Source organism: Mus caroli, unplaced genomic scaffold (assembly GCF_978045245.1).
Source record: "Mus caroli unplaced genomic scaffold, Mus_caroli_1 scaffold_11, whole genome shotgun sequence".
NCBI classification, from domain to species: Eukaryota; Metazoa; Chordata; class Mammalia; order Rodentia; family Muridae; genus Mus; species Mus caroli.
The window spans coordinates 5,365,357-5,380,595 of NW_028227266.1; the positions used below are offsets into that span (position 1 = coordinate 5,365,357).

At 37.5% G+C, this 15,239-nt stretch overlaps 1 protein-coding gene across 1 annotated transcript in view; it reads left to right on the forward strand.

Annotated features, from left to right (window-relative positions):
- Positions 1 to 15,239, forward strand: part of Trpc6 (transient receptor potential cation channel subfamily C member 6) — a 117,253-nt gene that overhangs the window by 88,726 nt on the left and 13,288 nt on the right. The window contains exons 6-10 of the mRNA XM_021172271.3: positions 1,900 to 2,133; positions 5,571 to 5,835; positions 7,851 to 8,046; positions 9,212 to 9,415; positions 10,969 to 11,043. Of these exons, the coding sequence (XP_021027930.1) occupies positions 1,900 to 2,133; positions 5,571 to 5,835; positions 7,851 to 8,046; positions 9,212 to 9,415; positions 10,969 to 11,043 (974 nt within the window). The remainder of the gene's footprint in view (positions 1 to 1,899; positions 2,134 to 5,570; positions 5,836 to 7,850; positions 8,047 to 9,211; positions 9,416 to 10,968; positions 11,044 to 15,239) is intronic.

Genomic DNA, 15,239 nt, shown 5'->3' on the forward strand with positions numbered 1-15,239 from the left:
TTATACCATAGAAAAGATGGAGTAAAGATATGAGGAAGATGGGAAAGCTTTAAAAGATGGCAGATTGTGTGAGTTTGATGGAAGCCCCCATCAGTCCCTGTGTCTTACTAGATTGCTGAGTTTCCAGTAGTCCGGTGTATTGCTCTCAATCACGGTAGTCTTTGTTGAGGTTGGGAGACACATCAAGAACTTAGATGTCTTCAGCTTTTTCCATCCTGTTCACTGTTTTGGTGTGAACATGAGTCTTGTATTATTTCCTTTTACAAATTTATAAGAGTTCATAGGAAGTCAGTGCTAATGCTCCCTTAGCCTGACATTCCTAGTATGAGTAGTGAAATTGTCTGCCTGTAAGACCACATTCTCTTAATCTTTGTGCTGTACTGAGAAAAGTGCATGATGTGTTCTTGGAGAGCACAGGCCATGACATTTTCCTCATCTCCACGGGGCTCCTTGGGTGTTGGATTGGCATGTTCTGTGATAGACATGAGGTGATTGTGAAAGCTGGGGTAGAAGTTTTTGAAGGCTAGGAGAGCATCTTACTTCTCAATCAGGTTAGGACGTTATTTGTAAGGTAAGGCTTGAACATGGGGGTGAATTGTACTTCCCCATAGGGCACTAAGAAGAAATGGCAGACAAGAAGGCATTTTTAATTTCTTTTTAATCAAATAATATTCTTCAAGTTAAGGAAGGAGATATGTGAATGTTATGAGTAAATCAAGGAAGGATGGACAAAATGTGTTTGCCATAGTTTCTTCATAATGCCAGTATTGGATCCTACATTTTACACAGGCTATTTTATTTGTACATTGTCTTGCAAAGCAGGTAAATTTGCATCCTCATTTTGTGAGCTGCATTCTAGGAAGGGTAAACTCTTTGCCAATGACTCTACAGCCAGTTCTTGGAGAAGCAAGATATCACAATGCTCCTAAGCCCTGAATTAAATATTTGGAAAACCATGAAGTGTTATTAGTAATTGCATCAAAGACATCAACTACTCTTAGTACACTGTTACTAATTAGTTACCGTAATTTCCTTTAGTCTTTTAAGATGGTCATTAAAAATTTGTTCACAGACTGTAAGGCATTTACATTTCTTAATTTACGTTTATGGTGTTTGTTCTGGTACCCCCAAGATATACATAGAGATACTAAATAAACAATAATTTACATAGGAATAAGTGTGGTTTTAATAAGGAGAATTGTTTCTGAGGGAAAAAAAATGTGGAGCGGGTCAGAGGGCAAGGGCTGCCAAACCAGGTGCATATTAAGCCTTGAGAGTTGGAGAAGGGGAGGAAACATCTTTGGTTAGATGTGTCCAAACTTTCATTCACACTAAGAAATACCACAAGGACATTCATCTTTGAACAAAAGTTCCCATCAGAGGAGTTCTATGTGTTCTTCTGTCTGACTGGGAGTAGCACACAGTAGGAAGAATGGAAGTGGTTTTAAGGAGGCAGTAGTTGAGACTCATGGTCAACAAAGGTTCTGTATATAGAGGTTAGTGTGCTATTCCTGTGACCTATAACTCATGGTAATTTATATGATGTCATATCCAATGTCTGTATAACTCCATTGTGAAAGTGTGAGTACTTCTATTTTGAATGTGTGGGTATGTTGTGTTTGGGTTATCATAATGAACATCTTAAGTACTTTTTCCATTGCTAGAAATAAAAGACCAATTCAGTGCATTTCACTTGAGATTTGTGATCAATATTACTTGATTGCTTTCTGGTGGCTCACTGCTATTGTTGGATTGTAGTTTCTGGGGGTAGGGAAAGAAGGCTGGGGCAAGTTTAAAGGGCTGTGAATAGCCAATGAGACTTTCCTAATTGTTTTTCTTCATGGAAGAGCTAAAGTTAGAATGAAATTGATCTGTTATATTAATCCTTTACTAATGCAGGCATGATATGGGCTGAATGTAAAGAAATCTGGACTCAAGGCCCAAAAGAATACTTATTTGAGTTGTGGAATATGCTTGACTTTGGAATGCTGGCAATCTTTGCAGCATCATTCATTGCAAGATTTATGGCGTTCTGGCATGCATCCAAAGCTCAGAGCATCATTGATGCAAATGACACTTTAAAGGATTTGACAAAAGTCACACTGGGGGACAACGTTAAATACTACAATCTGGGTGAGTTTATAATACTGATTAAACTAGTGAAGATAAATATTGTTTTATGAAAGAGACATCAGTAGTAGTAATTTTTCTCTACTTCACACAAAATTGTTTATTGATAGCATCTGTATTTGACAAATAGCATCAGTATCTGAAAAATCACGCTTTTTGCCTCTCCTTACTTTCTGATTGGAAACCTTTATTAATGACAAGAACCATCTCCCATTCTCTCTTAGAACAACTAGATAGCTATCAATCCATTGAGAATCACTATCTCATACCTTACATTTATGCATTTTTGTTTTCTTTTTCTTTATGGGTCTTTGTGTGTGTTTCCCATATAAGATCAAGTACCTAAACAGTCCAGAAGTTGTTAGGTCCACTGAAGTCAGAGTTACAGATGGTTATGAGCTGTTCAACAGGGCTTATGGGAACTGAATTTGTGACCTTTGTAAGAGCAGCAATCATTCTTCAACACTGAGTCCTGTCTTGTCTCTAGCTTTATATTTTTTCTTAGTCTATCAAGGTAGTTCACATTAGACAGTAATCCAAAAAGAGCTAGAATAGGTATTTGACCCATCATGTCTTCCATTTCATGAAATCATACCCTTCCTTCTAAAGCCTCTAGTAAAATCTTATTTTGGCTGTACTTCTGTCTATAACACTGTAAAAAAAAAAAAAAAAAAAGCCGAGATCTCATTGTGAACCCCTCCCTCCCCTTCATCTATTTTAGTAACCTGTTGATTCTTTCACTTTTTAAACTCATTTGACTGTTCACCTAATGCATAGACCTGAGCAAGCTTCCTTTGTAGTACTTCTTTTTAAAAAAAATATTTTTATTAGGTATTTTCCTCATTTACATTTCCAATGCTATATCCCAAAAGTCCCCCATACCCTCCCCTACCCATCCACTCCCACTTTTTGGCCCTGGCGTTCCCCTGTACTGGGGCATATAAAGTTTGCAAGTCCAATGGGCCTCTCTTTCCAGTGATGGCCAACTAGGCCATCTTTTGATACATCTTCTGTAAGAACAACTTTGAGTAGTAACAGTGAATCAGATATGGCTTCTTCTCTTTCCTTTTCTTTTTCTCTTTCTTCTGCTCTTCCTTCTCCTCCTCCCCTCCTCCTCCTCTTCCTTCCTCTCCTTTTCTTTTCTTTTCTTTTCTTTTCTTTTCTTTTCTTTTCTTTTCTTTTCTTTCCTTTCCTTTCCTTTCCTTTCCTTTCCTTTCCTTTCCTTTTCTTTTGTGAAATAGAGTTTCTCTGTGTAGTCTTGACAGTGCCCTGGAACTCACTTTGTAAACCATGCTGGCTTTAAACTCACAAAGGTCTACCTACCTATGCCTCCTAGGTGTCGTGGTTAAAGATGAGCACCACCACTCTTGGCTTCTTAATGCAGGCTTTGTCTGAGCATTTGACAGGATCACATGTTTATGGAAGGGGTTCATTAGACATTTGTCTAATCAAACATGTTCAGTAATTATTGAAATGTTGAAATAGAAGATTTCACTTTTGAACTATGTACACATGATGAAATGATATTTGAGTTTAAATAAAAATGGAGATGATTATTGCAAAACACTGATGAACATCATGCTATGTGAAACAAGACAAGCATGGGAAAAAAAATCTCATGATGTCACTTATATGTGTGATCTCATATGAGTGATTGGCAATCTGGTGATTGGCAGGAATCAAGTCATGTGGGTCAGAGAGAAGAAAATGCTGTAGTCAGACACAAGCCACAAACTCTGGTGTTCTTCTGTACAGCATGGTGCCTCTAGTTACCAACAGTGTATTGTGCATGGGAAAATTACAGAAGACAGTAATTTTTAAATGTTCTTACCACACAAAAAATATGTAAGGTGATTAATATGTTAATTATATTAATTTAATCATTATGGCATGTCAACATATGTGACATTGAAGCCACATACACATGAGTTGAAAAGTTTATAATTGAATCTATTTTCCTTTCATGACATATAAACTGTTTCAAACCAAAAGAGTCTTTGAAGTCTCCAAGAGGGCTCTCAGTAAATAGTAATGGCCCTGTTTCTAACCAGGCATTGAATGAGTTGAGAGATAAAACAAAAAAACCAAATGAATAGGAGTTGAGTCCTAATCATCATTCCTAAACCTGATAAAAGGGTAGATGTCATAAGTCTGATCCAGATAGATCACAAAGACTGAGTAGCAGAAGTTGCAAGAATTATCATCCATTTTTCAGCTAGCAGTGGGTCAGGCCAGTGTTCTCAATGAGGGGTGGCATGTTGTTTGTAATAAGTGGTTGATCTTCAGGGATGCTTCTGTGGGGACCAGAGAAACCCCATGAGATTAAAGATGATGATGCCAGTCCCCAGATCAAAGCAGACTTTGTTACCATCCCAGATTAATAAACCAGGTGAGTTATTTCTCTCTCCAGGAGAAAAGTGACTAAGAAATGTAAACAAAGTTCAATATTTGCCAAAGGAAAATCATCCCTCCCATAGAAACTTGGCTTGGGGGAAATATAGTCCTTTTGAATATTTATTGAAACTCTCTAGTAAGAAATCTATTAACACTCAACTGGCATCTTTGTGGGTTTAATGTCTGTATCACTAAAGCCTCCTCATTATGAATTCTTACTATTTATTTCAATTCTAAGTTTTTATTTAAAGAGTTTCTAAAAATATATTCAATCTATTTATAGGGAACACTCAAAGCACTATAAAAAGAAAACATATTCATAAGTTATTTGTCCTTTCCTGATTCTCTGAAAATAAGGAAATGCAAAATTATAATTATATTTTCCTGCTTCTTACACAATGTGTTGCATTTTTCTTCATAATGGTCTCTTAAGTGGGTTTTGATGGCTTGATGTAATAATGGCAGAAGAAATTTTTAATGAATTACAGAAATATTTGTGGCAAAAATAGACTTGTTTAACTAACCAATAAAAAGTATTTCTAGTAAGTTTAAATAACAAGAAGGATAAGCCTCAAATGATTGTATTGAATGAATTGTATTGTATTCAATACAATAGAATGAATTGTATTGAAATGAATGCTACAACTGAGTAAGTGCCAGATGTTTTTAAGCACTGTCCATATGTAAATGCATTAAATTTTGAAGGCTTATGAGAACCACAGCAGCAGAATCACCTAATCTTTGGAGAGGGAAAAATGAACCTGAGGGGTAATTTGCATATGTTTTTTCAGTTGTAACTATCAGCAAAATCAACAGAATCAGTTGCTCAATTGGTCTACAGGACTATACCGTATTGAGAATTCATAACTAATCCCCTTATTCAAGTCAGAATATACTACACACGCTTGAGAAGTTCTTCAGAGCACAAGGTTTTACTTGGGAATTGTGATTATACATTTATTTTCTCAGAAAAGAATTTACCTAAATAAACAACTCATGGGAACTTACCATAATCTGATTATTTGTCTCTGATTTTTTATCTCTAGCCAGGATAAAGTGGGACCCTACTGATCCTCAGATCATCTCTGAAGGTCTTTACGCAATCGCTGTGGTTTTAAGTTTCTCCAGAATAGCTTACATTTTACCAGCAAATGAAAGCTTTGGACCTCTGCAGATTTCACTTGGAAGAACAGTGAAAGATATCTTCAAATTCATGGTCATATTCATCATGGTGTTTGTAGCCTTTATGATTGGAATGTTCAACCTTTACTCCTACTACATTGGTGCAAAACAGAATGAAGCATTCACAACGTATGTGGTAGTAGGTGTCCTGATGGTAGAGACTGCAGATTAGGAGGGCATTTGACCACTAGCATTTATGCTTGCAGGTTTATACTTTGATGCAGTACTTATCTCTTGCTGTGTGTCAACAAGACAAGGAGATCTTAAAGTGGATTGCAGGAAGACTAGCATAAAGGAACCTCCTCAATATAAAATAATTATATGTAATGATTTTAGAGTCAGATTACATGACAAATACCTCCCTCACATACCTTTATTATTTTCAGTCCACAAAAAGAAGAAACCAAAATTCACTAAAGCTCAACAGTGTTGCATAAGTGCTGAAAACATTTGCTAAGTAGCATCCATTGTCCTAAATCCTGTGCATTTCTCATTAACGGGGACTGCGGAACACTAGGTGTGAGGACAGCTGCTCTTCTAGTTCAGTCCCCAGAACCTATCACCACCACCACCCCACATACACACTTGAAAATACTGTGCTGTATATGCAATAGTGTCTGGGTTTGGTGACTGATTATGGGATGGATCCCCTGGTGGGGTAGTCTCTGGATAGTCCATCCTTTCGTCTTAGCTCCAAACTTTATCTCTGTAACTCCTTTCATGGGTATTTCGTTCCCTATTGTAAGGAGGAATGAAGTATCAACGTGTGGATCTTCCTTCTTCTTGATTTTCTTGTGTTTTGCAAATTGTATCTTGGGTCTTCTAAGATTCTGTGCTAATATCCACTTATCAGTGAGTGCATATCTAGTGATTTCTTTTGTGATTGGGTAACCTCACTAAGGATTATATCCTCCAGATACATCCATTTGCCCAAGATTTTCATAAATTCATTGTTTTTTAATTGCAGAGTAGTACTCCATTGTGTAAATGTACCACATTTTCTGTATCCATTCCTCTGTTGAGGGACATCTGGGCTCTTTCCAGCTGATATAGCTCTCTCCTATGAGGCTATGCCAGTGCCTGGCAAATACAGAAGTGGATGCTCACAGTCATCTATAGGATGGAACATAAGGCCCCCAATGGAGAAGCTAGAGAAAGTAACCAAATAGCTGAAGGGGTCTGCAACCCTATAAGAGGAACAACAACATGAACTAACCAGAACCCACAGAGCTCGTGTCTCCAGCTGCATATATAGCAGAAGATGGCCTAGTCGGCCATCATTGGGAAGTGAGGCCCCTTGGTATTGCAAACTTTATATACCCCAATACAGTGGAACACCAGGGCCAAGAAGTGGGAGTGGGTGGGTAGGGGAGCAGGGTGGGGGAAGGGTATAGGGAACTTTCGGGATAGCATTTGAAATGTAAATTAAGAAAATATCTAATTAAAAAATCAAAAAAAGAAAAGAAAAGAAAAGAAAAGAAAAGAAAAGAAAAGAAAAGAAAAGAAAAGAAAAGACTGTGCTGTAATAGCCTTCATGTCACACGACAAATGGCATCTCAGGAGGAGCCTACTGTTTTTCATATTCTTCTGAAGTGCATTTTTAAAGGGAAAATTAAACCAACTGGGCTAAACATAGGTTTAACTTTGAACAAGCCATTATGCTTATAGCACCATAATTTTTCCCAGAGCATCCTAAGAATTTTGGTGCCATTGTCTATCTTTATAGTGCCATATTTCCTGATACATTATTTTTTTCTATTTCTTTTGTGTGAACGGAAGTACAGGTGAACCAGAAACCAAAATCACTCTAACAAGTTGTATTTTAAAAGCAATTCATTTAACTTTGCCAAATCCATCAATCATTGAAATATAAATGTCTATTAGTTATGACGTTATCTCATAGCCTTTACCATCTATCCAATGCTCAAGGTATATGCTTCAGATTCATAGTATCAGATTTTTGCAATGAACCCAGATCTGCTATTTTCTCTGTTTTACAGAAAGGAAACTAAAAATTCAGGCAATTTTGATTTCTCATGTGTATCTAGTAGTTTGTAAGGAAATTGAAACAACTGATTTATGATGATTCTATTATTATGTATTTATATCTTTTCTCATATTCTTCTTTCTATTTGATTCTCCAGAGTTGAGGAAAGTTTTAAGACACTGTTCTGGGCCATATTTGGTCTTTCTGAAGTGAAGTCAGTGGTCATTAACTACAATCACAAGTTCATTGAAAACATCGGCTACGTTCTGTATGGTGTCTATAATGTCACGATGGTCATTGTTTTGCTAAATATGTTAATTGCGATGATCAATAGCTCATTCCAGGAAATTGAGGTATGAAATCTATATGATCTTATAGTTCATGCTTACATCTTTCAAGTAGTATAAGGATAAATAATTAATGGAATGAAGCAGATTCTGCCTGTTATTTCTCCACTTTCCATGTTTCTCTGGTCAGTGTTGGTCAAGGAATACTGAAGACTTTAACCTTGCTCTTAAACACAGTATTGATTGGATATGCTGAGTCAGCAAAATCCAGGGGGTTATTCATATCTAATGTATCACTGTTTCTTGGTCCTGTGAAGGTTCTATGCCCCAGTATAGGGGAATGCCAGGGCCAGGAAATGGGAGTGGGTGGGTTGGGGAGCAGGAAAAGGGCAGAGGGGATAGGGGGTTTGGGGAGAGGAATCTAGGAAAATGGATAACATTTGAAATGTAAATAAAATATCTTTTTAAAAAAAACTTAAAATACTGTAACAAGGTGAATTTTTATTTTTTGGTGATGTTTTGGTTTTCTACTTTTTGTGGAGATAGAATTCTTTGTAGTTCAAGCTAGCCTAGAACTTGCTGCATTGCTGAGAATGACCTTGATCTCCTTGTCCTCCAGCCTCTACCTTCTGGGTCCATGTGCCACTGTGCTTAGTGATGAATTCTTATTTTAGTTAACAGTTATTACCAGATGTTGTGGCCTAGAACTGTAATCCCAACATTTCTAAGTCTGAGGCAGATAGATTAACATGAATTTCAGACCTGGTTGGGCTATATAGTAAGACTCCATTTCCAAATAGCAATAACAAAAAAGGAAAAAAATTGTTTAGAAATAATATTACTATCCAAGTCTGTTTTTGAGGTATGTTCAGAATTAATCTATTCTCAATTGTCGATGACTATGTGAGTTTGTATTCCAAAAGTACCCTGAATGAATGAATGAATGAGTGAAGAATACCCTTTCTCAAGGTTCTTCAGAGTTTAAGAAAGTACACTTGATGTCTTTCATAGTGTTTATAAATACTTATTTGTTTTGAGATCAGCTGTCCTGGTAGCCTAGTAAAGTCTGAAGCAGACTTTAGATGGAATGTGGCTTCAAGTGTATCATGGAGCTCTGAGTCTTGGGAGTCTTAAGACCTTTGTAGACTTCGCCTCTTCTCTCTAGCCATGTGGTATTACAAGAACTTGATAATTCTGTTTCCATGCTGAACAATCACATCTATTTGTACAGGATGATGCGGATGTTGAGTGGAAGTTTGCAAGGGCCAAATTGTGGTTTTCCTACTTTGAGGAGGGAAGAACACTTCCTGTCCCCTTCAATCTTGTGCCAAGTCCAAAATCCTTGCTTTATCTCCTATTGAAATTTAAGAAATGGATGTCTGAGCTCATCCAGGGTCAAAAGCAAGGCTTCCAAGAAGATGCAGAGATGAACAAGGTAATCAGCTTGATCAATAATCTCTATGGTCATAATTTTTCTCATCATAGTAACCATATTCTTTTAAGGAAGCTGCCCATGAATGAATGATGTACCTCTATTCTCACTCCTCTTAACTACATATATGGTGCTCCTTGATCTGTTGACACAGAGCACAGTGAACAATTCCTACCTAAAAAGAATGTAAGAAAAATCCAGGAAATGTAACTAAATCAATGCATTTTCTTGTACTGAAAGTGAGAGCATTTGGAGCCTCATTGTGCTCTTGATGCCCAAGTTTCTCACTTCACTGTTAGTGAAGGGTCAGTAGTTATGGACATCTGATAGGAGCCAGGTTGTCTCTGACATAACATCTGCATTACAAAGTTCAGTAATGATTGCTCACACACAATGTGGGAGGCCAGTATCTGCAGCAAAGTGCATGATGAAGGACGGTCTAAGAATACTAACTACAAATAAGAATCCCTTCAGGAAAGTTGATCTCAAAACAAACAAACAAACAAACAACAGATCAAGAGTAGTGTTAGGGTGATAGGGTACATGCAGTATGTTGGGCTATATTTCAAACACATATGCAGTGCTATGTGTGCCCTGCACAAGGCTCCTTCTTGGCTCCTGAGTAGCATACCAAGGCTTATCGTTAAGTTTCCAGCTACTTCAAGGAGAGGTGGGTCAGGGAGGGGCAGCTGTGCATAGAGTGTATGTGAATAATTAAGGTAGCTGTCAGTTTCTTCTAAAAAAGGAGTTTGAAAGGAACAAGAATCTTTTTAGAATATTCATTTTGGTTAGAGATTATAGGCATTTTTTTGTCTCTTCAAAAATTGAGAAGTAAGGCAATGAGCAAAAGTTATAAATAGTTCAATTTGAATTTTATAAAGAACAAACTCATAATGATAATATTTACCCAGCAGAGTGGTGGCTAATATTAGGAAGTAGGGTGCCCCTATAACTCTGTTGCCAATCAGAAAACTAGGAGTATTTGAAAGTAGAATTCAGAGAGTTCCTCCCTAGACTGTGTGGCCCACTGAACAGAATGATTTGGGGGTTCTTGAAATGTTAAGAGTCTACCATTGGCTGTAATTGGATGGAAGGAAAGCACCTTTCAGTAGTTGTTTCAGCTGTGTGCTCTGGTCGAGAGCAAGCAAGACTTCCTCTCCAGCAGTAGGAAGCAAACTTCCATCTGCATTGCAGAGATTAAATTAAATAAATATAAAAAGTGATTTTAAAATCCAAAATAATTGTGCATAGAAATTTGGGGGAAATATGGATCTACGGTCTTCCTCCAGATATCTGATTTATAGGACTCAGTGGGTTAATGGAAAAAAATCTTTTACTTAATGTAACTAAATATACAGTTGTAAGATTTGATAAGAATTATAACATGAGAAAAATTAGTGTTTAAATAAATGTCCAAAGACTTGCCAAAAGGAAGGTTCAAAATGAATATATTTCTGTCAATAAATTTGTCACATGCTAGAGAATTAAAGCAGATAAATTTTGGGATATGGATTAAAGAGTAAAAATTGGCTCATTTTAATATCTATCTTTTAAAGAGAAATGAAGAAAAGAAATTTGGAATTTCAGGAAGTCACGAAGACCTTTCAAAATTTTCACTTGACAAAAATCAGGTAAGTTAATATTTGAAACTAGGAAGACACACCTAGGTTGCCCAGGACTGGAGTTATCTTGTCAGAGAAATCAGTGTTTGGAAGCAATGTCAGTGGATGTTTAGCAATGGCTACAGCAAACGCTCAGTGTTCAAGAGCTTAGGCTGCTCTTCTAGAGAACTCAAGTTCAAATCTAAACACACACATTGTGGCCCACAACCTTTTGTAACTCTATTTCCAGGGAATCCAATGTCTTCTTTTGGATTCCACAGGCACAGACATACACACAGTCAAAACATCAATGCACATTTTAAAAAGTAAAGGAAATTGATAACAGCCACATGAATATTATTAATTGCAACTACAACAACATTCAAACATTTTGTAACTGAGACCTGAGGATGCATCTATGTTCTTTTGCAAAAGGAAATTAGTTTATGTGTAAACAACCTGTTAACCTCAAATCTGTGGGGACTGATGGGTGGTGAGGCACAAGGCTAAAGATAAGAAGAAGGCACTGGATTGGACCGTAAGTGTTAATTACACTGAAGCTCAAGTGAAGAGCACACAGCTAGTGATGTCTGTCAGGCAACAAGAAGCTGTTTGCAAAGGTACCATGAGAATTCAACAGATGTTGTGGCCAGTACAGTTCATAATGAGCTAGGTATTTTGAGCCTCCTAAATTGAAGACAGTAAATCCTCAGTAATAAGGGTATTTACTCCTTTCCTTCTTAGTCATAGGTCATAGGGTTCCAACAGACACTAAAGAGAAACTAAATAAACAAATTCAAAGAGCGATTTATCAGGAAGGCTCTGTGTTCATTTGTACACAATAAAACAAAATAAAACAAAACAAAAAACAAATCTTAATGAACAAAGGGAGACAGTTGTTTTTTTTTTCTCCCCTCATTTATTCTGCCCCAGTGAGACAGCATGTGGGGTTTGTTAAGGGTGAGTGGCTGTGATTCTCTTGGAGTTTTGTTGTCACAGACACAAGATGAGAGTTTTTCCTCCCATCATTTTGCTCCCAGTTAAGGTATGAGAGAGGCATGTGTACCAAGAAGCATGGCTAGCTATCTGAATCCCAAAAGCACCTCTACACCAATTTTGTTATTCTGCTTGCCCATAAATGTGTTGTGCAGCTCCTCCAAGGAAAGCAAAGGCCAAGAGAGAGGCCACTGCTGTCTGCTTTGAAATGAATATTTTATGTCCCACACCAAAGTACAGATATTCTCCAAGGTCTGTGTGACCATGTTCCCCAGTCTCCCAGGTTCCTTTCTTACTACAGCAAACAACTTCAGCAAAGTGTCCAGATATAAAATTAACTCAAACAAATCAGTAACCTTCCTCTACTCAAAGGATAAACAGGCTGAGAAAGAAATTAGAGAAAGGACACCCTTCACAATAGTCACAAATAATATAAAATACATTGGAATGACACTAACCTAGCAAGTGAAAGATCTATATGACAAGAACTTGAGGCCTCTGAAGAATGGAGTTGAAGAAGATCTCAGAATATGGAAAGATCTCCCATGCTCATGGATTGGCATGATTAATATAGTAAAAATGGCCATCTTGCTGAAAACAATCTACAGATTCAATATAATCCCCATAAAATTCCAACTCAATTCTTCATAGAGTTAGAAAGACCAAATTGCAAATTTATTTGGAATAACACAAAAACAAAAACAAACAAAACCCCCCAACAACTTAGGATAGCAAAAACTATTCATTCTCAACAATAAAAGAAAAATCTCCAGAATCACCATCCCTGACCTCAAGCTGTACTACAGAGTAATAGTGATAAAAAACTGCATGGTACTGATACAGTGACTGGCAAGTAGATCAATGGAACAGAATTGAAGACCCAGAAATGAACATACACACCTATGGTCCCTTGATCTTTGACAAAGGAGCTAGAACTATCCAGTGGAAAAAAGACAGCATTTTCAACACATGGTGCTTGTTCAACTGGAGTTCAGTACCTAGAAGAATGCAAATTGACCCATTCTTATCTCCTTATACAAAGCTCAGGTCTATGTGAATCAAGGAACTCCACATAAAACCAGAGACACTGAAACTTATAGTGGAGAAAGTGGGGTAGAGCCGTAAAGATATGGGCACAGGGGAAAATTTCCTGAACAGAACTCCCAATGGTTTGTGTTGTAAGATCAAGAATTGACAAGTGGGATCTCATAAAATTGCAAAGCTTCTGTAAGGCAAAGGACACTGTCAATAAGACAAAACAGCCACTGATAGATTGGTAAAAGATCTTTACCAATCCTAAATCTGATAGGGGATAATATCTAATATATATATATATATATATATATATATATATATATATATATATACTCAAGAAGTTGGAGTCCAGAAAACCAATAACCCTATTAGAAAATGGGGTACAGAGCTAAACAAAGAATTTTCAGCTAAAGAATATCAAATGGCTAAGAAACACCAAAAAAAAGTTCAACATCCTTAATCATCAGGGAAATGCAAATCAAAACAACCCTGAGATTCCATCTCACAGTAGTCAGAATGGCTAAGATAAAAAACTCAGGTAATAGCCAATACTGGTGAGAATATGGAGAAAGAGGGACACTCCTCCATTGCTGGTGGGATTGCCAGTTGGTACAACAACTATGGACAACAACTATGGAAACCAGTTTGGCAGTTCCTCAACAAAACAAAACAAAACCAAAAAAACAAAAACAAATTGGAGATAGTACTACTGGAGGCCCCAGCTATACCACTCTTGGATATATACCTAGAAGATACTCCAACTTGTAATAAGGACACATGCTCTACTATGTTCATAGCAGCCTTATTTATAATAGCCAGAAGCTGGAAAGAACCCAGATGTCCCTCAACAGAGAAATGGATACAGAAAATGTGGTACATTTACACAATGGAGTACTATACAGCTATTAAAAATAATCCTTGTCAAGAATCTCATACCTCAGGCCTGTTCTTCTAGATACTTCTCACAGAGAGTGACAGCTCAGAAGGCAAGTCCAGATTTCTTCCCACCACAGAGATCCTTTAAGAACCCCCCTCTAGGCTCTGACACTGGGACTCACGTGGGATAGCCATTTTCTCTTCTGTGTCTCTCTAAGACAGGTCAGTACAGGAAAGCATGGGTCTTGAAAGAAAGAGAGCTTCTTGCACATGGTCCTACAGGCCTTCATCCTCAGCCAAGAGGTGGAGATGATCCTCAATCCTCTGTATATTTTCCCTGTCAGAGGAGAGCTTGCATCCAGGGAGTGCTCTGACCCAGGGACTCAGGTGAGATCACCATTTTCCTTCCAGCATCTGTCTAAGGCAGGTCTGCTCAGGAGAGCACAGGCAATGAAGCTTCTAGGACAGGGTCTTAAGGGCCTACATTTGCAGCCAGGAAGTGGGGCTGTTCAGCAGGCCTCTGTGCACTGGTCTTGCCAGGAGAGAGCTGGTCTCCCAGGAGTGCTGACACAGGCTTACAGACTCATAGGAGAAACAAGCCCAGCCAGAGACAGCTAGAACATCTAACAGGAGAGATTACCAGATGGCAAAAGGCAAACGTAAGAATCCTACCAACAGAAACCAAAACTACTTGGCATCATCAGAACCCAGTACTCCTTCCACAGCGAGTCCTGGACACCCGAAACACACCCTAAAACCAAGATTCAGATTTAAATTCACATCTCATGATGCTGGTAGTGGATTTTAAGAAGGACATTAAAATCTCCCTTATAGAAATATGGGAGAACACAGATAAATAGGTAGAACTCTTTAAAGAGGAAACACAAAAATCCCTTAAAGAATTACAGGAGAACAAAGGTAAACAATTAGATGCCCTTAAAGAAGAAACACTAAAATCCCTTAAAGAATTACAGGAAACTACAAACAAACCAGTGAAGGAATTGAACAAAATCATCCAGGATCTAATTATGGAACTAGAAACAATAAACAAACCACAAAGGGAGACAACTCTGGAGATAGAAATCCTAGGAAAGAAGACAGGAATCATAGATGCAAGCATACCAACAGAATACAAGAGATGGAAGAGAGAATCTCAGGTGCAGAAGATTCCATAGAAAAAAAAAATGGACACAACAATCAAAGAAAATGCAAAATGGAAAAAGATCCTAACTCAAAACATCCAGGAAATCCAGGACACAATGAGAAGTCCAAACCTAAGGATAATAGTTATAGATGAGAAAGAAGATTATCAACCTAAA